Source organism: Dama dama, chromosome 3 (assembly GCF_033118175.1).
Source record: "Dama dama isolate Ldn47 chromosome 3, ASM3311817v1, whole genome shotgun sequence".
Lineage (NCBI taxonomy): Eukaryota > Metazoa > Chordata > Mammalia > Artiodactyla > Cervidae > Dama > Dama dama.
Window position 1 is genome coordinate 27,738,331 of NC_083683.1, and position 27,361 is coordinate 27,765,691.

Sequence of the window (27,361 nt, forward strand, 5' to 3'; positions counted from 1 at the left end):
ATTTTTTGATTTCCTTTTTGATTTCTTCAGCAACCTGTTGGTGATTTAGAAATGTGTTGTTTAATCTCCATTTATTTGTGTTTCTTGCAGTTTTTTTCTTGTAATTGATATCTAGTCTCGTAGCGTTGTGGTTGGAGAAGATGCTTGATACAATTTCAATTTTCTTAAATTTACTGAGGTTTGATTTGTGACCCAAGATGTGTTCTATCCTGGAGAATGTTCCATGTGCACTTGATAAGAAGGTGTATTCTTTTGCATTTGGATGGAATGTCCTGAAGATATCAATGAGGTCCATTTCATCTAATGTTTCGTTTAAGACTTGTGTTTCCTTGTTAATTTTCTGTTTTGATGATCTGTCCATTGGTGTGAGTGGGATGTTAAAGTCTCCTACTATTATTGTGACAGTAGTCAATTTCTCCTTTTATGTTGTTAGTTTGTCTTATGCATTGAGGTGCTCCTATGTTGGGTGCATAGATATTTATAATTGTTACGTCTTCCTCTTGGATTGATCCCTTGATCATTATGTAGTGTCCTTCCTTATCTCTTATAATCTTCTTTATTTTAAGGTCTATTTTGTCTGATATGAGGATTACTACTCCAGCTTTCTTTTGCTTCCTATCTGCATGGAATATATTTTTCCATCCTCTCACTTTCAGTCTATATGTGTCTTTAGGTCTGAAGTGGGTTTCTTGTAGACAGTTCATATATATGGGTCTTGTTTTTGTATCCATTCAGCCAGCCTGTGTCTTTTTGTTGGAGCATTAATCCATTTACATTTAAAGTAATTATTGATATATATGTTCCTATTGTCACTTTCTTAATTGATTGGGGTTGATTGTGTAGATCTTTTTTCTTCTCTTGTATTTCTTGACTATATAAGTCCCTTTAACATTTGTTGTAAAGCTGGTTTGGTGGTACTGAATTCTCTTGCTTGTCTGAAAAGTTTTTTTTTTCTCCATCAATATTGAATGAGATCCTTGCTGGGTAGATTTTCCCCTTTCAGTACTTTAAATATATCCTGCCATTTCCTTCTGGCCTGCAGAGTTTCTGCTGAAAGATCAGCTGTTAAGCATATGGGATTTCCCTTGTATGTTACTTGTTGTTTCTCCCTTCGTAATTTTAATATTCTTTCTTTGTATTTAGTCTTTGTTAGTTTGATTAGTGTGTGTCTTGGCATGTTTCTCCTTTGGTTTATCCTGTATAGGACTCATTGTGCCTCTTGGACTTGATTGACTATTTCCTTTTCCATGTTGAAAAACTTTCAACTATAATCTCTTCAAAACTTTTCCATATCCTTTCTTTTTCTCTTCTTCTTCTGGGACCCCTATAGTTTGAATGTTGGTGCATCTGATATTGTCCCAGAGGTCTCTGGACTATCCTCAGTTCTTTTCATTCTTTTTACTTTGTCCTGCTCTTCAGAAGTTATTTCCAACATTTTATCTTCCAGTTCACTGATTCATTCTTCTGCTTCAGATAGTCTGCTGTTGATTCCTTCTAGAGTATTTATAATTTCAGTAATTGTGTTGTTTGTCTCTGTATGTTTATTCTTTAATTCTTCTAGGTCTTTGTTAATTGATTCTTGCATTTTCCACATTTTGTTTTCAAGATTTTGATCATCTTACTATCATTATTCTGAATTCTTTTTCAGGTAGTTTGCCTATTTCCTCTTCATTTATTTGGACTTCTGTATTTCTAGTTTGTTTCTTCATTTGTGTAGTATTTCTCTGCCTTTTCATTATTTTTTTTTTAACTTATTGCGTTTGAGGTCTCCTTTTCCCAAGCTTCAAGTTTGAATTCTTTCTTCCTTTTGGTTTCTGCCCTCCTAAGGTTGGTCCAGTGGTTTGTGTAGGGTAAGATTTATGCTGAGTTGTTGTTTGTTTGTTTTTCCTCTGATGGGCAAGGCTGAGTGAGGTGGTAATCCTGTCTGCTAATAATTAGGTTTATATTCTTGTTTTGTTTGTTATTTAGATGAGGTGCCCTGCACAGGTGCTACTGGTGGTTGGGTGATGCTGGGTCTTGTATTCAAGTGGTTTCCTTTGTGTGAGTTCTCACTGTCTGATGCTCCCTAGAGTTCGTTCTCTGGTAGTCTAGAGTGTTGGAGTCAGTGCTCCCACTCCAAAGGCTCAGGGCTTGATCTCTGGTCAGGAACAAAGATTCTACAAGTGGTTTGTCATGGCATTAAGTGAGATTAAAACAAATGTCAAAAAATGAGAAACCAAAGATTAACCCCAGGCCAATGGCAGTTACAAAATCAGGCAAATAATACTTAAAATAATGGAATATACACATATACATATAAACCCATGAGCAAAGTCAAATAGTCCAACAAACACAAAATACAGTAGATTGACCCAGCAAACAAAGGAAATCAAAAATTACATTTACCCGTTAAGAACAAAACTAACTAAAGCACAAACTGGAAAATGAAACTAAAGCCAGGTGCCAAGTGGGGAATAAAGCAATGAAAACAAAACTAACAAATATGTTGAGAGGAAAGGAGAGAAAGAAAAGAAAGAATAGATATGCAAAGTTAAATAGAGGTAGATGAAGAAGATTTATTTACATTAAAGATTAACTGCAAGGGGAAAAGAGCAGTAGGAAAGGCAAACAAAGGAATAAATGTAGAAAAAATATAATGGGTTTTAAAAAATTAAAAATTATAAAAAAGAAAAAGAAGAAAAAAAAGGAAGAAGAAAGAAAAAATAAGTAAAACTCCGTAGAACTGCAAAAGCCCAACGTAGAGGCAGAGGTCTATAACAACAATAAAAAGTGTGACTGAATATAAACATATACATATATACCCATAAGCAAAATCAAAACAGTCCAACAAAAATAAAGTACAATAGATTGACCTGGCGAACAAAGGAAAGCAAAAGTTATATCTACCAGAACAAAACTAACTAAAGCACAAACTGGAAAACAAAACTAAAACAAGGTGCCAATTGAGGAATAAAGCAATGAAAATAAAACTAGCAAATATGTTAAGAGGAAAGGAAAGAAAGAAAAGAAAGAAAGAATAGATATGCAAAGTTAAATAGAGATAGATAAAGATTTGTATACTTTAAAGATTAACTGCTGCTGTTGTGTGGGAGGAGAGAGGCCATGGTGATGGTTATACCCCCTACGCGTGACTGAGCAGTACCGCCTTGCTTCCATGGTTGCCCGGCTTTCCTCCACAGGCTTTTCCCACCACAATCTCCTCCCTCACATCCCCTTAATCCGTCTCTCCACAGTCAATAGCAGCCCTCGCCCTGGGATTGCTCCACAATCCCTAAAGTCCAGCTCCCTGCCACTGTGCCTTCCAGGTGACCTGCCTCCCTGTCCGGGGTATGTGTGACTGTGGGAAGGACTGTCTAATTCTCATTCCATTTAGGCTGCCACAGATCAACTGTTTCTCTTTCAGACTTATATGTTTTTCCTCTGACTCAGACAGTTGCCCCAGTGTGGGGACTGGACCCCTACTTCAGTTCCCCCACCGACTGAGGGCAGGTCCAGTCCTACTAAAACTCCTCTTTTCCCCCTTAGTTCCTTCATCCTACCAAGTTTTGCCTGGTTCTGTATATTCTTTTCCACTGGTCAGGTACTCCTGTCTACTCTTGGCTGGTGTTCTACATGGACTTCTGTGTCTGAAGGTGTATTCCTGATGTATCTGTGGAGAGAGATGTATTCCATGTCCACCTACTCCTCCGCCATCTTGTTCTCTCCTTAAGTTGATTTTTAATCTGTTGCTTTTAAAAGCAAAAACACTCCAGGGAAACAGAACTCATAACCTTTATCCCGTGCCAGGTATATTACATACATGTGTCATTTCATGTCCAGGGTGACTTTTATGGAGTCCAAACTCGTTCTGCTCACCACACAGTAAGTCAATGAATCTGAGACAAGGTGTTGAGATCAGCAAGGGCCTGCAGCATTTTTGATGTTATTAAGATTAGCTTGCTAATGAGTTCAGGCTATTTACCAGATTTCTCTCCATAATTTGCCAAGATGCTATTCCTGAATGTTAATAGCCTTCATTTTCAACTTTGAAGCTCACCTTTCCTCACTTGACTAAAATCAACTTTACTATTGAGACCACTTTGCAATGCTACTTCACCAAGTTGTAGGCATATATCATGCTAAACTGAAAATTACTTTTGAGAGATGTGTTTTGGATTTGGATTTGCCTTTTATGTTTCTTACATTGTATATTTTGAGAATATTCTTTATCTGCAAAAGTAAGTCCCATTGCCAGGAGGAATAGTTCTGGATGTAACATGTGTTTGTAGAATACCTTTTTTCACGCTCTTAAGCTTTCCCCATCTTCCCATTGAACTGTGCTTTGTGGGTGTTCAGATTGCGGTCATTTACCAGGTGCCCGTTTCTGCGTCTTCTGATGGGTTAGTCTTCCTCAGTTATTGCCTCTGCTTCCTATGCTTGTTTCTTCAGCAGAACTTACCTGTCCAAATTTTCTTTTTTTCATAGACAGATTTTTCTTGCTCTCAAAGTGAAAATTTACCAAATAAATGAGACAGTGGGACAGTAGGACAGTGGTTAAAGGCTAGGGTAGAAGGTTAGATTGTTTTCTATCTTAGATAATGTCTCAGAAGCATTTTAGCATTTTAACTAGATCATTTTAGCAATGCCCTACTAGATATAGTACCTGCTTCTTAATTTCTAATCTAATTAAATAGCCCATGTAGTAAGAATTTGAGGTTGTTTATGAAGGAACCTAGACCAGTAGACAACATATGTTATTATTTTGAGCAGTCAGAGTTTATTACTGTTCAAGTCAATAGTTTCAAATTATACCTGGGCTATTCAAAATATGAAATCATGGTAAACATCCATCTAAGGCCTTCGCTCAGTAATTGACATAATTGCTAACAAACAGGGTAGAGAACAAAATCCTCTCATAGAAAAATTACAGCAAATCTAGAATGGATAAAGGCCTGAAAAGTTTTGCTTATTGTTGGGTATTAGGAACTCCTTACCTTCTTTAGAAGAGGTCTAAATTTGACAAATGTGTAGACAAATAATTTTTATAATTATAATTACTGGCATAAATGTTCACCAAGACAAAAAAAAGAACTTTAGCTACTCTGAGGCATCCAGGAAAATGTAGCAGATTAAGTGGTGTTTAAGCTCTGACCTGAAGCAAGATGAGTAGAGGGAGGGTTAGGGATAGGAATGATTGTGCCAAGCAGAGAGAGTAAGTGCCTTATGAAGACCCTTCTCATCTATACTCATATCTCTGTCATGATGAGTTGGATAGATTGCAAAAGACATTGCATTTATTTATTCTAGTTTTTCCAATTTCATTTTTTAAAATTGCATTTCTGAAGTGAAAGTCACTCAGTTGTGTCCGACTCTCCATGGTGTTCTCCAGACAAGAATACTGGTGTGGGTAGCCTTTTCATTCTCCAGGGGATCTTCCTAACCCAGGGATTGAACCCAGGTCTCCCACATTGCGGGCAGATTCTTTACCAGCTGAGCCACAAGGGAAGTGCAAGAATACTGGCTTGGGTAGCCTATCCCTTCTCCAGTGGATCTTCCTGACCCAGGAATTGAACCCAGGTCTCCTGCATTGCAGGCGGATTCTTTACCAACTGAGCTATTTCTGAAGAGTGCAAAAGTAATTTTGACAAATGTTAAAATGGTTAAAACTTTGTCTGATATAGTAGATATGCAATATTTTACTTTAAAAATCATGTTAATCACACTTTTTTAGTAATAAAAAGTGTGACATAAAAAAGAAACTACTCAAGAATATATTGAAGATTAAATATAAAACACTAGGAGTTGATATTCTACATAAACATCTTAAAGCATAAAGCATATTATCAAAGAGAAATGCTTAGTTACATGTTCTGTATCAGTGCTAGTTCTGATTAAAATTCTTTTTTTTCCAATAATAAAAGTTTTACAGTGATATTCAGAAAAATATTACAGCGTTTTGTTTTAACAAATGAAAGAAAGTTCTCAGTTAGAGGTAATTCATATCTTGGGAAACAAACACCTCCACATGATATATGGATTCTGTGATAATCAGGTTTGATAGCATTTTTATTGTGGTGCCAGTGAGAATACCAACTGAAAACATAAATACAGCTGCTACTGTTATTTTGTGGAACTTATTTCATAAAGCTTTTCCCTACTCAATAAACTCTTTTTTGAAAAATTGTTATTATCAAAATAATGAAAACACCCATGTATGTGTACACATACACTATAGTTGGGATGACCCTAAAAGTCAGAAAGAAAATATAATTCAAGCAGCATCTTCAAATTACTGGAAAAAAGTGATCTGCACAATACTAATCTATAAATTTAAACTGTTTAAAGAAATCTACACTAATCCTCAGAATTTCTACTAGGTGTGAGTTCAGTCTCCATGTATAACTAAAACAGTGATCAAAATTGTAGTAATTTATACCCCTTTACATGAAAAAATCATTAATATTTTAAGACATTATTCTGCTATTATATAGCAACTGAGAAATGACATTCTAAATGTTTTATCTAAGTTGAAATATATACTTGATAATTAGTTTACAGTATTTTTTTAGTGTTTATTCAGTGCAGAATGGCATTGAAATATTTGAATCCTTACACTATTATAGCACAATTAAAAATAGACCCTAAAATGGTCTGTTTACTTGTTTATGTGCTACATTGGCATTTCCTTTGTAAACCATTCAGTTTTGAAGATTTAGTGAACAGATTTTGATGCTATTTTGCAGTTTAATGACACAAATGAAATTGAGGAATATAGTTTTCATTTGTGAGGTCAGTCATTTCCTCTCACAATGTCATGCTTATCACTTTACTGCTTCTTGGGTGTGTGATTTTTTTCCCCCAATTCTTTTTATTGTTTGGGGAGTTCTTTTCTTGTATATTTACTCACCCCAGTAATTTTATTTTTATTAGAGGATGATAATTTACCAAGATATACTTGAATGGCTGGTGAATCACAGTGTCGTAACCCTTGTTCTTTTTTTCTCATGAAATATTTTTTTCCATTGAATCACAGAAACAGATGTTCTAACACCACCATGCAAAATCTTCTTTTATCATCTCATTTTGAAAGTAAACAGCCTCTCAAGCCCATGGAGAAAGGCCCTGTACCCAATTCATTCACCAGAAAGTTCAAAATAAAAATTTTGTGCACTTCTATTTTAGCTGCTTCTTGTGTATGTTTAATAAAATATTAATACATTATCTTATACCCTAACTTTTCAGCTCCTGATTCTCCCCCACAATACTTCTCTGTAAAGCAGTTGTCTGGTGTCATGGTGAAGTTGTCATGGCAACCACCCCTGGAGCCAAATGGAATTATCCTCTATTACACAGTTTATGTCTGGTAAGAATTTTTTTCTTTTTTGGAAATAGTTCTGAGAACAAGTATTAATCTGTAACATAATAGGAATGCAGTTTTAAAATTTCAGATTGTGAAGCTACATTAGAAATCTGATTATTGATAGGTTAGTTTATGTGCTTTTATTAAGAAACAACTTTTTCCCATATTATGTGGAGGTCCAAGCATAGTCAAATAATGTGAATTTGTAATCAAAACAAAATAAATGTATTATGTGTAATTACACTAGAATCCTGCTCTTCAGAGTCATGGACTGCTCATGTGACTACAACTATAATTATATGTGAAAAGCTTTCAGAATATTACTCCAGTATTCTCTATGCCACTCTCCTTTTAAGTTCCTTGAGCAGAATATTTTAAACTAAAATTTAGCTAAAAGATATTTCTCCAGAACTCTATTATTTAAGGTCAATTGTCCATTGAAATGTAAGCAGTGTATTTATTTTTTACTGATCACCTTTACCCTACTTGCCTATTCTACTATAAACCCTGGTAAAAGGATTCACAAATGATATAACATATTTTCTAATGTGTTGTAAATATTTCAACTTTGAAAATGCAATTTACATAATGCTTTATAGAATGTAGACATTTCTTCTTTTATATTTCTTACTTGGAAGGTTCGGCATTGAGTGAGAGGCTAGGTATGATGTTTTTAAGAAGTCTACTCTTCTCCTTCCTAAATTAAGACTCCCCCACCCCGCACCCCCAATCCCTCTTTAAACCCTTTGCATACTGCTTCTGAGGACTACCCTTCCTGTCTTCTTCATTGCCTGATTCCAAGTCCCTTTGCTTACTCTTTGGCAAAATTAGGAGTGGCATGAGGGATGATAATGGGAGGAGTAGCAGTGAGACAAGGTAACCATTCCCCTCTATTACCCTACTCCTTCATTTATCAGTTCAGTGTTTCATTTCTTCATTCAATAATATTGATTAAGTAGCTATGTACCTGTGAACAAGACACACATAAGACCCCTGCCATCAAGGAGCTTACATTCTAAAGAGATAAGTGGATTATATACTCATAAATAAACAAGAGAGAAGGAATCAGAGGAAAGAGGGTTACTTTTGATAGTATGCTTCCAAAAGAATATATGGCCTTTGCTTGTGATCTGAACAAGAAGGAACTTCTTGTCAAGTCAGGATCTGCAGGAGGAAGGAATATCAAATGCATATGCTCTGTGAGGAAACACATTTGTTTTGAACACTGCAGAGGAGGTCACTGTTGCTACAGATGGAGAGACAGAGGAGAGTCATACTGGAGAGTAGCAGGCTGGCAAAGGTCAGGAGTTAGGCCATCATAAGGATTTGGTTTTCATTTCAATTTTAATGGGAATTATTAAAGAATTTCAAGCCCTTTGGGTACTTTATGTAGAAAGAGTTGTAGAGGGAAACATGCTAGCAGGGATATTCAGTTCAGTTCAGTCGCTCAGTCATGTCCGACTCTTTGTGACCCCATGAACTGCAGCATGCCAGGCCTCCCTGTCCATCACCAACTCCCGGAGTCCACCCAAACCCATGTCCATTGAGTCGGTGATGCCATCCAACCATCTCATCCTCTGTCATCTCTCTCCTCCTGCCTTCAATCTTTCCTGACATCAGGGTCTTTTCAAATGAGTCAGCTCTTCGCATCAGGTGGCCAAAGTATTGGAGTCTCAACTTCAGCATCAGAGGCCAGACAGACTGAAACCACAATTACAGACAACTAGCCAATCTGATCACAGGACCACAGCCTTGTCTAACTCAATGAAACTAAGCCATGCCATGTGGAACCACCCAAGACCGATGGGACATGGTGGAGAGTTCTGACAGAATGTGGTCCACTGGAGAAGGGAATGCAAACCACTTCAGTATTCTTGCCTTGTGAACCCCATGAACAGTATGAAAAGGCAAAAAGATAGTACACTGAAAGATGAACTCCCCAGGTCAGTAGGTGCCCAATATGCTACTGGAGATCAGTGGAGAAATAACTCCAGAAAGAATGAAGGGATGGAGCCAAAGCAAAAACAATACACAGTTGTGGATGGGACTGGTGATAGAAGCAAGGTTCGATGCTATAAAGAGCAGGGGTATTAGGTGGGAGATTATTTTAGTAATCAGCTATAGATGATCCTTGGATGGAAGAGAGAAGTGGCAACTTTTTATTACACTTAGGAAGAAAAGTTGCTTGGACCCAGTGATAGATTGGCTATGAGAATGAAAAGAAAGAGAAATCAATGGAATCAATGATGACTTCTGGATTTTTGAATCAAAGGTAATGACTCAGATTATGCCACTGTTTTGCTGAGTTAGAAGAAAATTGAAAGTGAAAAAAGTTAATGAGATTCAATAGTTTTCTGGTTGGGTTTCCAGTCCTACTCTGATAAACGGTGTCATTACTCTGTATAGTGATCATGCTGTGTTGAGTTCAACTCCCCAGTAGTACTTTTTTCTCTCTTCTTTCAGGGGGTGTCCCATTTCTGTCTACTTCCTAAGATGGATTGTAGGTATAGGACAGACCATGGAAAGTAAGATGAGGGGATCTCAAAAGTCTGGGATATTGTGACTCATCTCATTTGACTGTTGGGAACCATTCTGGGACTCCCCCCCCCCACACCCTGCCATTATAGCTTCCAGTTTCAAGGTTTTTATTTTCTATTTTAGCCTTGATCCAACCTCAGATTTATTCTAGTGTTCTGGATCTCTTAGCATGTCTGTCTCAACCCTCAGGTAGCTCTGAACCAATCTGTAGTATGCAGGATTGGAAGGTGGCTTCCACACCGTTCCTTAGCTCCAGTGGAAGAGCCCTTAGATCTTACCGGACATAAGTATTAATAATCACTGGACCCAACTACTTAACTAGACATAAGTAATGCCATACTGAAGACAGAGATTTTCTAGGAGGTTTACCATTTTCCTCTCCATCCTAAGAAGGCGAAGCTCTCTGCTGGCACTTCCTTCACAAACTGTTCATTTGTTTTCACCACCTACCCTCAACTTCTCTTCCCTGGTGGCTCAAATAGTGAAGAATCTGCCCGCAATGCAGGAGATCCATGTTCAATCCTTGGGTGAGGGAGATCCCCTGGAGAATGGAATGGCTACCCACTCCAGTATTCTTGCCTGGAAAATCCCCATGGACAGAGGAGCCTGGCAGGCTATAGTCCATGGAGTCAGAGTCGGACACGACTGAGTGACTAACATTTTCACTTTCACTTCACCCTCAACTTAAGATCCCAGGACAGCTTTGTCCTGTTCTTTCTCTCACCCTTTCTTAGTAGTGCAAAACTTTTTCTTTTCTTCTCTTTTTGACTGCTGAAAGCTTTCTTTTTGCATGTAATTCTTCCTTTCTACACCGTGAATTATTATAAAATTTTATGGCCTATATTCATGCTGGACTGACTCTTAATGTGGAAAGAGAACGTAGAAAACACTTTTTCCTCAATAGAACTTGGCTTTATTTCTCTTTCTCTCTCTCACACACACCACACATAGGGAGGAGGTGAGTGTGATAGAAGAGGCAGAGAGATTAAGATCCTATCTGCTTCAAGATCTGGTTTCTTCATCACTGTATTGGAACAGGAAATGACCTGGCTCATAATTGAAACTAAATTATCTATTGAATGGATGACTGAATGAAGAATATATTTTAAGAGTTAAAAACTTAGCATAGACTTATTATCTTTTCACTTCTGGCATAAAAGTAGTGATGCTTTTCCAGACAATGGACACCTTCTGTTGACTAGAGTTGGAGCTTATAAAGAAAGAACAAAAAAGGAAAAACATCTTAACATGTTTAAGAATATCATATGTAATAGACTGAAAGATATAAATGGTAATGAAGTATATAAGAGATATTTTTAAAATTTCCAGCATCTTCTTACCTAAGCTGGAAGCTTTAGCCTCTGTAGTTAAAGGGATATCATGATCCAGGGCCCTTTTTTATCACTATTACTAATCAATAATGAATTTTGGGGCCTTCCCTGGTAGCTTGGACACTAAAGCGTCTGCCTGCAATGTGGGAGACCCGGGTTCAATCCCTGGGTTGGGAAGATCCCCTGGAGAAGGAAATGGCAACCCACTCCAGTATTCTTGCCTGAAAAATCCCGTGGACGAAGGAGCCTGGTAGGCGACAGTCCATGGGGTTGCAAAGAATTGGACACAACTGAGCGACTTCACTTTCTTTAATGGTTTTTTTGGACCTCTTGCCATATCAGTTTAATTGGGGAGGATAGGAGGCATGTATCATGATACCATGCAGCACATTCTGTGTGGAGAGACATATGTTTGAATGGTGACTCTCCCACTAAATGATCTGTGGTGTTCTGTTAAAGTACTGTGTAAGTGGTCTCTATTTTAATTAGCAGAGTTCCTGTTTCAGGGGTTCATATTTCTCTCACAATACTCAATTTCCATTATTTTCATTCTTTCATTAACTACCAAATTCTTTTTAAAAAACAACATCTTTGTGAAGGAAGCAAGTTGTTCCATCTCATGAATTATGAAGAATGTTCAAGCAGATTTTTGTGTCGAAGCATGTGATGAAGACTGAGGGCCAGTTGGAAGGCAGTGATATAGTCCCCACACGAGAAGGTGAAAGCCTGGTTTAGGAAAATGTTGAAATGTGCTAAAACAAATGCGGAGGTTGATGCTTCACAGAAATCTCTAATGACAGCCCTCAGAGAGCATTACAGAATCTGACAAGTGATCATGGGAGAAAACAGGAAGAGCCTGAATGCCCTAAGAGGCTTTAGCCTGGATAACTGGGGACTTGCTCCAACATTAGGGCTTCCCAGGTGGCGCTAGTGGTAAAGAATCCACCTGCCAATGCAGGAAACTCAAGAGAAGCTCAGCCCCTGGGTTGGGAAGATCCCCTGGAGGAGGAAATGGCACCCTGCTCCAGTATTCTTGCCTGGAAAATTAAAAAACAACATCTTTGGATATTTGCTATTTTCATTGTGTCCGCAAATTCCAGGTTACCTACTATATTTGTTATACTGGTCACTTCTTTCTTTGCCATGATTATTTCTTTGCAAAATAGCTCATGAGGGTTATTGTGCAATCATTTTATAACTACTACTGTGGGAGTCATATTTGATTTGTAGATAGTGTGTTCAAAAATCTTCTTTAACACATTGCATTTTTAAATAATGTGTTCTTCTAGAGTTTGCTTTGGTAAAATAACTTTTGTCATCTAAGTAACACTTTTTCCTCAGTTATACTGGTAAATTATGTTTATACGTTTTCAAATGACAAACAATCCTGTCATTCCTAGGGCAACCACCATTAGACAAATACATTTCTATTAGAGCCCTCTAAGTGTATTCTTTTAATATACTTTGGATTGAGGTGTGGTATTATAGTAAACTGATTTATACAATGTATTTATTTATTTTATAGTTGAATTCAACTTGGATTTGTTTAGCAGTTCTATTTCTATAATGTCAGTAAAATTTAACAGTAGTTTTATTCCTTGTTCATAAAACTTTTAAGTGAATGGTCCATAAGATATAGCTAAAGGATTGTGGAATGAAATTGATGTTGAAAATTCTAGCTTATACACAGAACTTGGCTTTTAAACTTTTCTCAGTTCCTAGTTGTCACTGTGAGAAACAATTCTGAATCAGTCAGTCTGACAAATGTGTATTAAACTCTGTGGGGAGATAAAAAAAATATATAGAACCTTAAAATGGTTGTAGACTAATTAGAGATAACATATGCCCATGTGAAATAATTTAAAAATACTTGCTGAGCAAGTCAAAACAGTTTTACTGTAGATTTTTATTAAATGTTACAAGTCAAATGATTTCCCCTGTAACATAAAAGCTTACTTGTGGAAATGGGTTTGTTATGCTAAAAAGGTATGTTTAGCCCTATTTCTTCCAGTTTTTGAAAAGATTTTCATGCTATTAAAATTGCCTAATGGTTTCTATGTCTGATATAGATCAATAATCAGAGTGGGAAGGGGACCATTTCAAACTTCCTGAGTTTATCTCACATTTGAAATGAAGATGATAAAGACAGATTAGTTTAGGGGAACATCTCAGAGTGGGAACAGTCTATGAAGGCGTGGAGGTAGCATGAGTAGACCGTGTCAAGAGGTGGATGCGTGGCATTGTAAAAATAGTGGAGCTGGATTAGGGCGGTGGGAGATACAGAGATGGAAGGAGTGGTTAGCACAAGGGTGCTTTTGATCATTTGACTTCTTGAGTTTTTTAGTGGGATGTTAAGAGCTCTGTCTTAGTTCATTTTTATTTATCATTTTCATCAATGAATTGGATGAAGCTTGGTTACCAAGGTGACAAGCAGGCTAGCAGTAGGCCACTCATGCTTTGCTGGACCAACAAACTGTTAATACATTCTAAATAGAATTTTGTAGTATTTTTAAATGAGTAGGTATCTAGTGAAATTTCAGCTTCCTTTGTTTCTTACAAAAATCAGAATACTTTTGCCACATTCCCTATGAAAAAAAAAATCAGCTGGAGTTGAATAAAGGCTGTCTTTAGGTGGAGCATTTGCTTTGCAGTTTAACTTAGTTCTCATCACACTCTTTTTTTTTCAATTATTTTAATTGGAGGCTAATTACAATATTGTGGTGGCTTTTGCCATGCATTGACATGAATCAGCCATGGGTGTACATGTGTCCCCATCCTGAGCCCCCCTCCCACCTCCCTCCCCATCCCATCCCTCTGGGTCTTCCCAGTGCACCGGCTTTGAGTGCCCTGTTTCATGCATTGAACTTGGACTGGAGATCTATTTCACGTATGGTCATATACATGTTTCAGTGCTACTCTCTCAAATCATCCCACTCTCGCCTTCTCCCACAGAGTCCAAAAGTCTGTTCTTTATCTCTGTGTCTCTTCTGCTGTCTCACACACAGTATCATCATTAACATCTTTCTAAATTCCATATATATATGCATTAATATACTGTATTGGTGTTTTTCTTTCTGACCACAATCTTTTATTCTCTTTTAAATTCATTTAGTCATTTATTTTGCCTGTGTGGATCTTGAGTTTTAATACCTTCAGGGCTCTTTTCATCACATTTGTGAAATGTACAAAGCTAGGAAAGATTGTGATTGGGGAACAAAACATCTTGGAGAGCTAAAGAAAAGGACTTGAGGGATAGTGTAGCAGTTAATATTTGGGGACAAATGTTGTGTTTGGTATCTTCCCTATATATCCTTATTTGTTTTTCACAACAATACCATAGAGTGAAGAATGTTATCACCATTTTATAGTTGTGGAAATTAAGTCTTGATTAAGTTAAAGTGTTGCTTAAAGTTATAGAAAAGGATAGAGCTGGAATCATAACCAGATCTGTATTACTCCCAAATCATGCTTTTCCCAAATCACTAGATGGTTTAGTCACTAAGTTGAGTCTGACTCTTACAACCCCATTGATTGTAGCCCACCAGGCTCCTCTGTCCATGGGATTTTCCAGGCAAGAATACTGGAGTGTGTTCCCATTTCCTTCTCCAGGGGAATCTTCCCAACCCAGGGATTGAACCCTGGTCTCCTGCACTGCAGGCAGATTCTTTACTGACTGAGCTATGACAGCTCTCTATATTGGCCTCTGTTCTAAAAACTCAACAGTATACTTATAGGGTTAGAGAAGTCTTAGTTTGATAGCAGTATTTGTGATAAAGACTAATGGAGTTATGGTAGATTAAACTTTAGTGCATTAACTCATATGGCATATTTCTACCAAAAAAAATAATCACTGGCTTAATATTGGTCTACATTAGTTGATGGGCTTTATCCTTGATGGTTCAGATGGTAAAGAATCTGCCCACAATGCAGGAGATCTGGGTTTGATCCCTGGGTTGGGAAAATCCTCTGGAGAAGGGAATGTCAACTCAGTATTCTTGCCTGGAGAATTCCATGGACAGAGGAGCCTGGCAGGCTACAGTCCATGGGGTTGCAAAGAGTCAGACAGGACTGAGCAACTAACACACATACAGTTGATAGACTTTATCCCTTATGAGAGAATAATCATACAGTTTTATATGTAAATCAGTTGAATTACTGGTCCCCCCAGTTTAAATGGTAAATAGACAAAAAGTGAGCTTGTTCAGCGAGGAGTGATGATGATGGTGGAAATACTCAGGATCAAGGAATATGAGAAACTATTAAAGAATGGGAATAAGTGTTAGCCAAGATTCTTTTAGTTTCAAGCTATAGTACGCAACTTAAATTGTCTTAAACAAAACAATGATTTATTTAGCTGAGAAGTCCAGGGCTACACCAACTGGATATAGGAACTCAAATAATTTCATCATGTGTGGTTAACAGCAAGAAGCTTTGTGTGGGCAATAGCAAGATAGCCTTGTCTCTTGGGTATAATGACACAGGAAGCAAATGGAAAGAGATGAAACTAGAAGAGTGGACAGGCCAGATACATGGAGACTTGAGGCTTAAATAAGGATCTATCTATCCATCTATTTATCTATCTAGAGAGAAGAATGAATCTCATTTTAAATGGGATTTTTAAATTTTATTTTAATCATTCACTCAAAGATTACACCCAGGAGAAAACATTCAAAAGACTTGACTTCACTGTTGGAATAATACCCAAACTATTCTGGCCTGTGGTATTTTTGTGTTCATTCTTAGGGGTTGAAATCTTTCTCCTCCAACTTAAGTACAGTCCCTCATCTTGTCTTCTGGATCCTGATTCCTTATGTTGGCTTCAAGAGGATGGTTTATAAGTGCATAAATGAGCTTCATCCTCATTCTCTATAGTGGCTTTTTCTTCTAATCTTCTAAGTGTGTCTTTTCTGCTAAAGGCAAACAAGCAAAACAAAGTCAAACCAAATCAAATGAAATCAACCAGCTAACCAAATGTTGAGAGTAGGAGTAAGAGAAACAATAAATGAATACCCCACTGAGACTCAGACTTTCGCTGAGATTCTAGAAAAGTTTTAGGATCATAGATGTGCAGCTATTTATGCCATGCTAGTTCGATCATTATTAACCTAGTGATACAATTCAGCTGTGTAAAGATTCCAGAGTAAATGCAACGTAGAAGACCAGCATCCTTAGAGTGGGAAAATTAGTGAAATTGCTGGTTCATTTGAGGGGGAAAATTATTTGATAGAGTCAAGTAAATGCATTGAAATTCTTTATTTTGGGGAATGGTATCTGGCTAGTGAAAGGATTGATGTAGAATATTTAGATAATAGCAGATTAAAGTTTTTATAATAAGTTCATAGGAATGTGTAGGAATGGATGTATCATTGTTAGGCTAGGTTGCCCGCATGGAACAAAATATCAAATTATGAAATTTAGAATTAAGACCATGACTTTTCAAAAAGTCTCAAACTTTGTCTAGGAAACCATTCATGTTCACAGTTGGGAAAACAGGGAATTTTGTTTAAATCTTTCCATATGGTTTTGGTATTTATGATTCCTCATAGGTAATTGTTGCTTGGCATAGTCTTGATGTGATAAGAAATGAGCAAAGGAATTGGTAAAGGAGAGCAAAGAAACTGCTCTTAAGCTCTAGAATTTCCTTTATGCCCTGATGTCAAAATGTGGCCTGTCTTTTGAAAAGTATAAATTAACTAGGAAATAACTTTGTCTTAAATCTCCATTAATTTCATCTCAAGACATTTACTTGTTGTTACCAGTGAGTGCAGATGAATAGAAATTTATTCAGAATAGTTTTATATTTATTCAGAATAATTTCAGTCATTAAAGTCTTTTGATTTCTCATTCAAAAAGGCTTTTAAAATGTTCTAATTTATATTCTAGTTTATAGAATTAAATCAGTAAAATGATAGCATTCAACACTCTCAAGAGTTATGTTTTTTTTTTTTTTTTTTCTCCTCAGTTTGAAAATCTGCACCGTGTGAGAGGTTTGGCTGATTTTCTAAGTATTGTGCACCATTTATGTTCCCTCCATTTCCATGCAGTTTATGACTTTGGATACATAAGAGTTAGACCTGCTCTGTCAAATGGGCCTTCTCTCTTCCTCCCACTGTCTCACTCAAATCCCTATTCTACTCTCAAATCTTACAAACTCGCTCTCTAGTGAACATTTTCTCCAGCTCTGGAGGCTGTGATTTATTCTCATTTTCTACTCTTTGGTCCCAATTAATTTCTTCTCTCATCTCTTTCTCTGTTTTCTTTGCTTTTAGCTAATAGGGGAAAAACTATTGTTATTAATGAATTTGTTGTTTAATTATTCACTGCTTTGTCTATTTGGAGGGTAGGGCCTGTCCCTTTCTCATTTATATCTAACATCATTCCTGACATAAAATAGGTGCCCAGTAAATTTTGTTGACTATTGATTGTATATATACCATTACTAAATATGGAAAGGATGGGGAATATGTGATTCCGCTTATGAAGATATCTCTTCATTTGGAACACTATCTAAAAGAAAAATGTCTCCCTAACTCCTCAACATATGCTGTTTTCCATTTAAGGGACTAAAAGTATATAAAAGAAAATTTGTAAATAAGTTATTCCAAAATTAGGACTGCAAATGACCAATAAGAAGATAATTCTTTTTCACTCATGGTTAGAGATGTGCACATTTAATGTTTCTGGTCAATTAAACTTGCAGAAATTAAGATTACTATCCAGAGTAGTGGTGAAAGTTTGCACACTTGTGACTCCAAATCATAATGACTTACCATTAAAAATTTTCTTTTTTAAAAACCCATCTGGTTCAGTCACACTATTGGGAATTTAATCTGTAGAAATAAAAGTACCGTTATGGAAAGATATTTGAATAAGAATGATTGCTGCATCATTGTTAGTAATAACTAAAGCAAAAGGAGAGAAAGAGCCTAAATGTTAATTTATAGAGGGGAGGCTGAAGAACTATGACACATCCAAATTAAGCAACTTAGAAAAAAATAATGATGTAGATTATTGTTCTTAACATAAGTAAAAAATCAAGATATAAAATGCTGTTGTTTAGTCACTAAGTTGTCTGACTCTTTGCAACCCCATAGACTGTAGCCCATCAGGCTCCTCTGTCCATGGTATTTTCCAGGAATGAATACTGGAGTGGGTTGACATGTGCTTCTCCAGGGGATCTTCCCAACCCAGGGATTGAACCCGTGTCTCCTGCATTGGCAGGCAGATTCTTTACCACTGAGCCACCAGGAAAGCCTTATATAAAACATACTTTTATAAATGGAAATAAAATATGTTTAAACTAATAAGAACAAAACAGATTTTTAAACTAAACCAGGTAAAACCAGGAGAAAAAAACATTGTAGCAGCATCAGAGTTGGGTTTCTCACACATGGGAGGGAGTGACCCTCTGGACTGTAGGATTGTTCATGAGACGGCTATGCAGAGAGCAGAGAGCTCAGGCTTCGGCCCAGAGGTTTCTGTGTGCTTCCTCCGGTCTGGCAACAGCGTAAGAGCAAAGAGGGTGAAGTCAGATCCTTGGGAACAGTGTCAATTTTCTCTCCTTTTCCTGCTTCTGATTCTCAGTTTAATAGCAAACCGTTTCTTATGAACTCAAGATGCATTCTGAACTTGTATCAGAAGTTGAAGCTTCCATTGAAGTTTATGCTCAGATATTTGTCTACCATAGCGATTCAAACAGCATGTATACTATCTATGGTGAAACAGATCACCAGCCCAGGTGGGATGCATGAGACAAGTGCTCCGGCCTGGTGCACTGGGAGGACCCGGGGGAATCGGGTGGAGAGGGAGGTGGGAGGGGGGATCGGGATGGGGAATACGTGTAAATCCATGGCTGATTCATATCAATGTATGACAAAACCCACTGAAATGTTGTGAAGTGATTGGCCTCCAACTAATAAAAAAAAAAAAAAATATCAGTCATGATTAACTGTGAAAGGAAACAAACAAACCCCAAACAGACAAGACTTATCAGGACCTGAAACATTTTTGTTAGCACTGTTCTGTCTCTGGAGATAAATTAGATGCATATACTATATCTGTATATGCTAATTGAGATGGACTATTGACTTTGTTATTCAGCTAATTTATAAAGACTGCCTTCTTTTTCCTGAAATACCCAGATATTTAAGACAAAATTTATATTTGAGCTGCATTTTCCAAGTAATTGCCTTGATTCTGTATTATCTATGGAACAAACTTGGGGTTTTCCTTATTGTGGTGGTCGCCAAGTTGTGTCCAACTCTTGAGACTCCATGGACTATAGGCCACCAGGCTCCCCTGTCAAAGGGATTTCCCAGGCAAGAATATGGGAGTGGGTTGCCATTTCTTTCTCCAAGGGATCTCCCCAACCCAGGGATCAAACCCAAATCTCCCACATTGCTGGAGGATTCTTTACTGACTGAGCCACCAGGGAAGTCCTTTATATATTGTAGGCAGATACTTATCTACAATATTTTGCTGTGAAGATTAGGGCAAGAAGGTAGTCACATAAGGCAGCAGATATTATTAAAAATATGCTGGAAGAGAAATTTTTGAAGTAGACAATGCAATTAGGTTGCTTTAGCTAATTTCATAGCTTTAGAGATCTGAACTGGATTAGCTATATTGTAATGCTCTAATGATCCAGGAGTCTGGAATTGGGTAAAGTTTCTACAACAAAGCATCTTTCTCAGACTAATAGCCTAACATTTATAGCATTAAGTTTTAAAAGATATTCTGTAGTCTCAGAGAAGTCAAAGAGAGAACTCAGTTCTCCCTGTGGCTTCTGGAAAAGGATGATGAAACTGTTTTAAATCACTGAATAGCCTGGCTAATCCTGCCTGTCTCCAATTGCATATTCTGAATCCGTAATTCTCACTATGGTAAGCTTTCCAACTATTTTCAGATAACCATACTTGTATTTAGAGTGAGTTGATGCTTTTGTAATGGTAAAACTATGGCTGAAATGTATCTCTTTGGGTATACCCTTAATTCACTTAAAATCTTTTCTTCCACTTAATGATTCAGGATTCATATATTTTAGTGGTAGAGAAACAAAAGCATTTTATGTTCAGAGGGAGTATCCATTTACCTCTTGGATGCCTAGTGTTTCTAAAGAAGAAAAAAGACATTACATTACATGAGATATGTATCTTTTCTGTGATGTTAATCATATTTCCTTATCTAAAGCCTTTAATAATTAATTGTATTGCTCTTAAAAATATAAATTTTTTTTAAAATGCACAGTTTTCAGTACTATTATATACATCTTCTTTAGCTTAGATTCTAATCTATATCCAGTTCTATGGAATCTGAAGTAACATATCTGAAATGAACTGTAGTACCATATTACTTAGCAACAGTATGCTCTTTAGACATTTCCCCCTTCTCCTGGGACTTTGGTTCTTACTTGAAGAGTGTGAATCAATATTTACTTTCTTTTCCAAAGTAATATTTTAGATACATTTAAGATTTTAGCTGAGTAAGAGATATAAGCTCAACTTTTTGTTTTCTTGTTATGTTTTACATCCATTATTTTAAATCTTGCTTCTAATTAAAGAATAACCCATACTCATTATTTTAGATATAGCTATTCAGATACTTTTAATTTATTTATTTGAATTGGGTCTGAAATAAATGTTATTGTTATACAATATTTATAAAATGGATTTTATAAATATACTGTATGAATAAGATTATGCCTACACTTCAAAAGAACAAATATTTGAACAACTAAAACACTGGCATGAAAAGGATGCTATAATCACTTTGAATACACTAAATTCCCAGAGATCTATTAAATCCAGTCTAAGCAAACTCTAATATGAACATCCTATTAATACTTATTTGAACTACTGAATATACTTGAAAGCAAAAGAAGCTTATGTATTGAATTATTCTGAAACTCATTCTTTTCAGCATTTCAGGATAAGTAGCATCTTTATCCTATTAGTCTGGATTAATAAATATGCATAAATTTTGCTTATTTTTAATGTGCTTGTGCTGAAAATGTATATATAATGTTTAAAGGTCAGTTGTACAGAGAATTTTTTTTTCCTCTTAGGGACAGATCATCATTAAAAACTGTTAATGTAACTGAAACATCATTAGAGTTTTCAGATTTGGACCACAATGTTGAATATAATGCTTATGTAACAGCTAGTACCAGATTTGGTGATGGGGAAAAGAGAAGCAATATCATCAACTTCCGAACACCCGAGGGAGGTGAGTTCTTATGGATGTAGCCCAAGTAAAAGAATATCCTATTCAGAAAAAACACATTAAATATAAAGATGTCTTATTAAGCCTAATATCTGTCATAAGTTACAGACAAAATTGCTTTTTGGTCACTCTAGCTGTGTGAGGTTGGGAAAGTTAGTTAATCTCTCTGTGCCTCAATTTCCCATTTGTATGGATATGGTATATCACCTACCTTATTAGGGTCTTTTGATGAGTAAGTGAATTTATATATGTAAATGCACTCAGCACAAAACTCAACACTTAGTTAGCAGTTAGTGTGCTTTTTATTTTTTTATTAACTTATAGTTTATTTTGTCTTCGGCGGTGCAGGGTCTTCATTGCTACGCACGGGCTTTCTCAGGTTGCAGGGAGTAGAGGCTACTCTAGTTGTGATGTGTGGGCCGCTCACTGTTCTCACTGTGGAGCTTGGGTTCCAGGGCACAGGCTCCGCAGACCTGGTGCATGGCCTTAGTTACCCCGCAACGCATGGAATCTTCCTGGACCCCCATGTCCTCTGCATTGGCAGGCAAATTCTTAACCATTGGACAACCAGGGAGGTCCTAGTGCTTTTTTTTTTTTTTTTTCATGAAACAAAATAAAATGCATGAAGTAAGCTCTGTGCCTTTGTCCTCTATTATTCAACTTCAAAATGCTGAGTTAAATTGCACTTTCATAGTATGCATTCTATATTGGAAACTTGTCATAATGTTGTTTTCAAATCCAAGGCATTGCATGATTTAGAACTGGGATAGTATTTTACAAATAAGAAATCCATTTGTCCTCTGCTTGGATATTGCTATGGTAGAGTGTTAATGAGGATGGCCCAATGAGCCTTACGGATTTCATTTCTGACTTCTAATTAGATAACTTAGACACAGGTAACATTTAGAACAGTTCAGACATTATTTAGAGACACAGGTACACTTTTGTGTTCAACTGTTTTTTTTTGTTTTGTTTTGTTTTGTTTTTTTTAGCACCAAGTGATCCTCCCAAAGATGTTCATTATTCAAACCTCAGTTCTTCATCAATACTTCTTTTTTGGACACCTCCTTCAAAACCTAATGGGATTATACAGTATTATTCTGTTTATTACAGAAATACTTCAGGTACTTTCAATCAGGTAAGACCTGAGTTTTCTCCTATTTCTTTATTTACATCTCTCTGCTCTGTTGATAAAGACTTGGCATAGTAAAAAACGTCTCTTATCTTACATTGAGAATTATGTATAGACATTTTATAAAACTCCCATTGACATAGAAAGATGTGGTGGAGAAAAAAGTATATTTTAATCTGTCTATGCATACAGACATGCACTCAGACACACACACGTCTCTGGATCACTTCAAATGTGTTACCAACAGTGATGAAGCTGCTACCTTTTAAACATTCTGCATATAAATGTGGCCCTCAGGGCTGTTTCTGCAGGGAATTGATGGTTTCACTTACCCTCAATTGTTTTTCAGCTAAAAAAAATTTCCCTTTGTTTGTATATGATAGTTTTCATGCTTGGATGTGTTTGTGTACTTTTCTTTAAGTCTAAAAATTTTCCATTGTTAGTAGGAGGGGGTTATCATCATCATCATCGTTATCGCTTAGTATCAGATGTAATGAAAGTACCAAAATGTGCTTATTAAACTTGTGATATGCAAGGTTATAGGGTTGCATAATTTTCAGATGGACACTTTCTGAAATATGAACAAAACTAGTTATTAAAATAGCTAAAGTGCCCTTCATTTAGAGAAATATTTTTAGTTTTTCAGCTGGATTCCTTTATTTCTCCAAACTATTTCACAGAACTCTAACATATGAAAAGAATATAACTGGACAGTTGTGATTGAATCAGGAATCGGAGAGTTGGAATATAATTTGGAAAACACTGATATAGAAGAAATAATGGCCATTTACAGAATACGTACCTCACTACTAGGAAGTGTTGACTGAATGTTAATTATTACTCTGACCACTATTAAGTCATTGTATCCTTTTTAGTAGAAGGAGAATAGAGAGGAGTCTTATTAATTCTAAGTCACCTAAATCAATTTGTGATTAATAACCCAAGTTTAGCCACTAGAGTTAGTTCTTGTGAGCAGAAACCTCTCTGAAGTAGGACTTGCTTTAGTGCGGTTTAGGCTAGTGAGAAGAGTCAGAGCAGAATTCTGCACACTGTCTTAGGCCTTACTCAGCAGTGAGTCAAAGACAGTCCAGAGGTTGGCTGGATTTTAATATTCTGCTCCAGGCCCTCTAAGAGTGAGGTTGCATAAGAAAGGACAGTCTGTTTATTTGTAACTCTGTACATCAAACAATTTTTGCTGCTGCTTTTTGATCTGCTCTATTTGGGGAAGGAAAATGGAAATTTAATGTGCATTTTTACCCAGTTTGTTTATAAACAATAATTTGTCATTATGTCATCAGGCCATTCAAATTGCAGATTTTTTTTCATGCATTTAACCAATATTCAGTATTCAAAATTCAGTAGATCTGAACCTTAGCAAAGGTTTTGTCTCTACTACAATTTACTTTCTGGCTTGTGTCTGATTCTGTTTTGATTCTCTTTGTCCACATCTAAGTAATCAAGGGCAAAAGTTTAACTATAATTTCAAGGTGATTTTATGAACTTTCTTATTCAAACCTGAGTATATAATATGATCCCATTTGCAATTCCTCTATCTTAGAAAATGTAATCTTTTATTAAGTTATCTTAAGAATGCTTTTAAGTGTAACAGCTGCAAGAAGGCACAGGCTAATGACGTTAAAACATTTCTCATATTCCTTGAAGTTCATCTGTACTTTAATTTATTTCTAAAATTAGTTAAATATAGCATAAAAATCTTCACTACTTAGTTTTCTATTTTGGATTGGTAGAGTAGAAGAAATCATCAAAATCTAAATTATATAGCAGGATAGATGTATAGCTATTTTCTTCCTTCTCTTTCTTCTTCCCATAGAACTTTGTAGTATCTCTTATGCATGACGCATCAGTCTACTTTCTATTCCTGGTGTCTGCTACTTGTCTTAACTCCCTCATTCCATAGCAGTCAATGTGAAGAAAAGGATTGTGTGTGACTCTTGTCTTTCCATCCCCTGATATCCTCTGATACTGTATCATAATGCTCAATAAATGTTTAATCACAGAACATAAAAATAATTATAGCAGACCAACATTATTTTCAGTAATTAGTTATGATTTGGAGCACTTGAGTTGGTTGTGAAGTGATCTGTCCTTCTTCTGACTTTGTGGAGTTTAAGCTCCTTGCTACAACTTGGCAGTCCATCTTGCACCTCCTCCAATTGTGGTCCATTGTGTTTCATATTAACTCCTCCATTTTAACATTCATCCACTTGTGTCCCCTCCATGTCCCTGACACAGTGTCTTTTATTAAAAAGTGTGAAGTAAGTCCTGGTTTGATTAATCAAGTCTGAGAAGTTTTTACTACATACCTTCTGACTGTATTTATATTCTCAAAGAATAAGCCTTAATTAGATAATTTGAACCACAATACTTTTTTTCCCCCTCAAAATAAATAGATGAATGGGGTAATCATCTGGATAACTGATCTGGTTCTAAATGTGTTACATGTCTGTGCATGTTTACTCACACTCAGCATGAATAAATTCTGGGTGATTCAGAGTAATTTGTTACGTAACTGTCATCAAGGTCGTACGTAATCAGAGTAAATTTTATAGCAAAGAAAAATAGAAAGGCTACATTAATATTTTAAGAGGTAAATTATATAAGCCAGTTATGCCATCTGTATAGTATATGTGTTGGAAGATATTAAAGTTCCCAGATCATATTTTGTGTGAGATTAATAATGTCTTGTCTGTTATTTAATAAGTCACCACAAAATTGAAGTAGATCTTTTATGACACTCACTACCCCACATACTGTCAAAGAACCACAAAATTTTGCAGAATTTAGTTTGTTCATACATCACCGAACCATGCTAACTATAAATTTTAGTCAAATTGATTATCCTATGTTATTAATTTAAATTAGCCTTTTGCTGTTTATTACTTTTATTTTATCATATGCCAGAGATGGTGTTGTTTTATTTGCCTCATATAATCTAATCTTCAAAAGCTCTCTGTGAAGGCTTTTGAAGAGGTTCTTCCCATTTTACAGTTAGAGGATGAGAAGTTTTATGATCAGATGATTTATCTGGGACTTCTGTCCAAATTGAATACAGGTCTTTGTCCTCTAAGGACTTCGTGCAGATTGGAATGACTCAGATTTCTTTGTATAGAAATATATTATTATAAAATTATTCATACTTAATTCATATTTAATTACATGCACAACTTTTTAAAAAGTATTTTTCTTTATTTTAGAGTTGATTTTTCCAAGTTTTGTATTTAAAATTTGGTAAAGGAAGGAATGATCACAATTCCTTAATTATCATAAAATGGCTTGGAACAAATATAACTAGGACTCAGGCAAGAGAATTTAAAATTTTTTGTTCGCTCATGTGAGAATGTTTCCAACTGCTTTCCTATTTCTCTACATGAGTGTAGAGAAAGAAAGGGCTTATGAAAGATGAATTATAACCATTTGAACTCAGAGAGAGAGCTGAAGACTTTCATAATTCCTACATTGTTGATAGGAAGGAAAAAAAGAAAATTTTTATAATATTCCAAAACTTGTTTAAAAATATATAGTCAAATTTTGAAAACTACTTGAATGTTTTGTAAGGGAAACTAACACTGCTCAGCACACTGTAGCCTTCTCAGTTCACTACTGAACCTTCCCCACTGCCAGCTAAGCTGGGAGTTTTAACTCTTTGCTAATCTGTGGATCAATTTAATGAAACTGCTACCACCGATTCCTCTTTTAGTACAAATATATTTCCAGTTTAATTATTGCAATAAAAAAATTCTATGTTGATTTTCCTCAAAAATTAACATACTAAAACAATGAGGCAACCAATCTATGAATAATACTTTGAAATGCTTATGTATACTAAAAATATATTCTGAACAATTAAAAACAATATGTTTATTTTTCAGAATTTTACACTCCATGAAGTAACCAATGACTTTGACAATATGACCGTATCCGCAATAATAGATAAACTGGCAATATTCAGCTACTATACATTTTGGGTAACAGCAAGTACTTCAGTTGGAAATGGGAATAAAAGCAGTGCCATAGTTCACGTATACACAGATCAAGACAGTATGTAAATGAAAAGCATTTGTTAATCTTTAATAGGACTAATTGAAAACTTTATAATTTTTCAGAATCTTTTTCTATTTGTATGTATTGATAATAACATCTATATTTTATTCAGGCACATTTAACTAGTCAGAGAAATTTGAAAATGCATTAATATAGTATAAACCTATTATAACAGTAACAACCTTTTCTATTCATGGAAACTGCTACCATCCATTTATAAAAGTTCTGTCACATTTATTGCTTCAAAAGATATTACAGCCTTCGGTTATGGACGTGAAAAATACTGCTGCATGTGTGGACAGAGTTCCCAATACTTCATATCCATTTGCTCTAGAAGTGACATTGTTCCTCTCTCTAGCAGCTTGTTTCCTTTTCAGTCTTTGAACTCACAAAGGACTTTATGCCGCATTTTGTTCTTATTGTGTTTGTTTATGACTAATATGCCCCAAATACCTGTTTTTTTTCTTTTAACTCTGGCAGTTTCCTCATGTGGATTCTGCAGAATCCTGTTTATGCGGAGTATTCAGAAAACTGTAATGATTGATGCTCTTGTTTTTTAGGTTTCAGTTTCGGGAATACAGTGATGTGTGGATCACTGCCTGTTTCTTCTAGTGGTTGTTTCTATGGTCCATTTATTTTCAAAGGCTAGTCTCTTATTGAGAAACAATATTGACCTAAATTGCTGCTGAGAGTAAAATTTCATGTTTATTATTTGAAGATTATAAATTGACAGACACT

The 27,361-nt window shown here is 35.9% G+C and overlaps 1 protein-coding gene across 1 annotated transcript in view; it reads left to right on the forward strand.

Moving 5' to 3' along the window:
* The window catches only part of PTPRQ (protein tyrosine phosphatase receptor type Q), a 237,221-nt gene that overhangs the window by 51,452 nt on the left and 158,408 nt on the right, over positions 1-27,361 (forward strand). The window contains exons 17-20 of the mRNA XM_061122020.1: positions 7,222-7,342; positions 21,272-21,432; positions 22,422-22,567; positions 26,452-26,620. Coding sequence (XP_060978003.1) covers positions 7,222-7,342; positions 21,272-21,432; positions 22,422-22,567; positions 26,452-26,620 — 597 coding nt within the window. The remainder of the gene's footprint in view (positions 1-7,221; positions 7,343-21,271; positions 21,433-22,421; positions 22,568-26,451; positions 26,621-27,361) is intronic.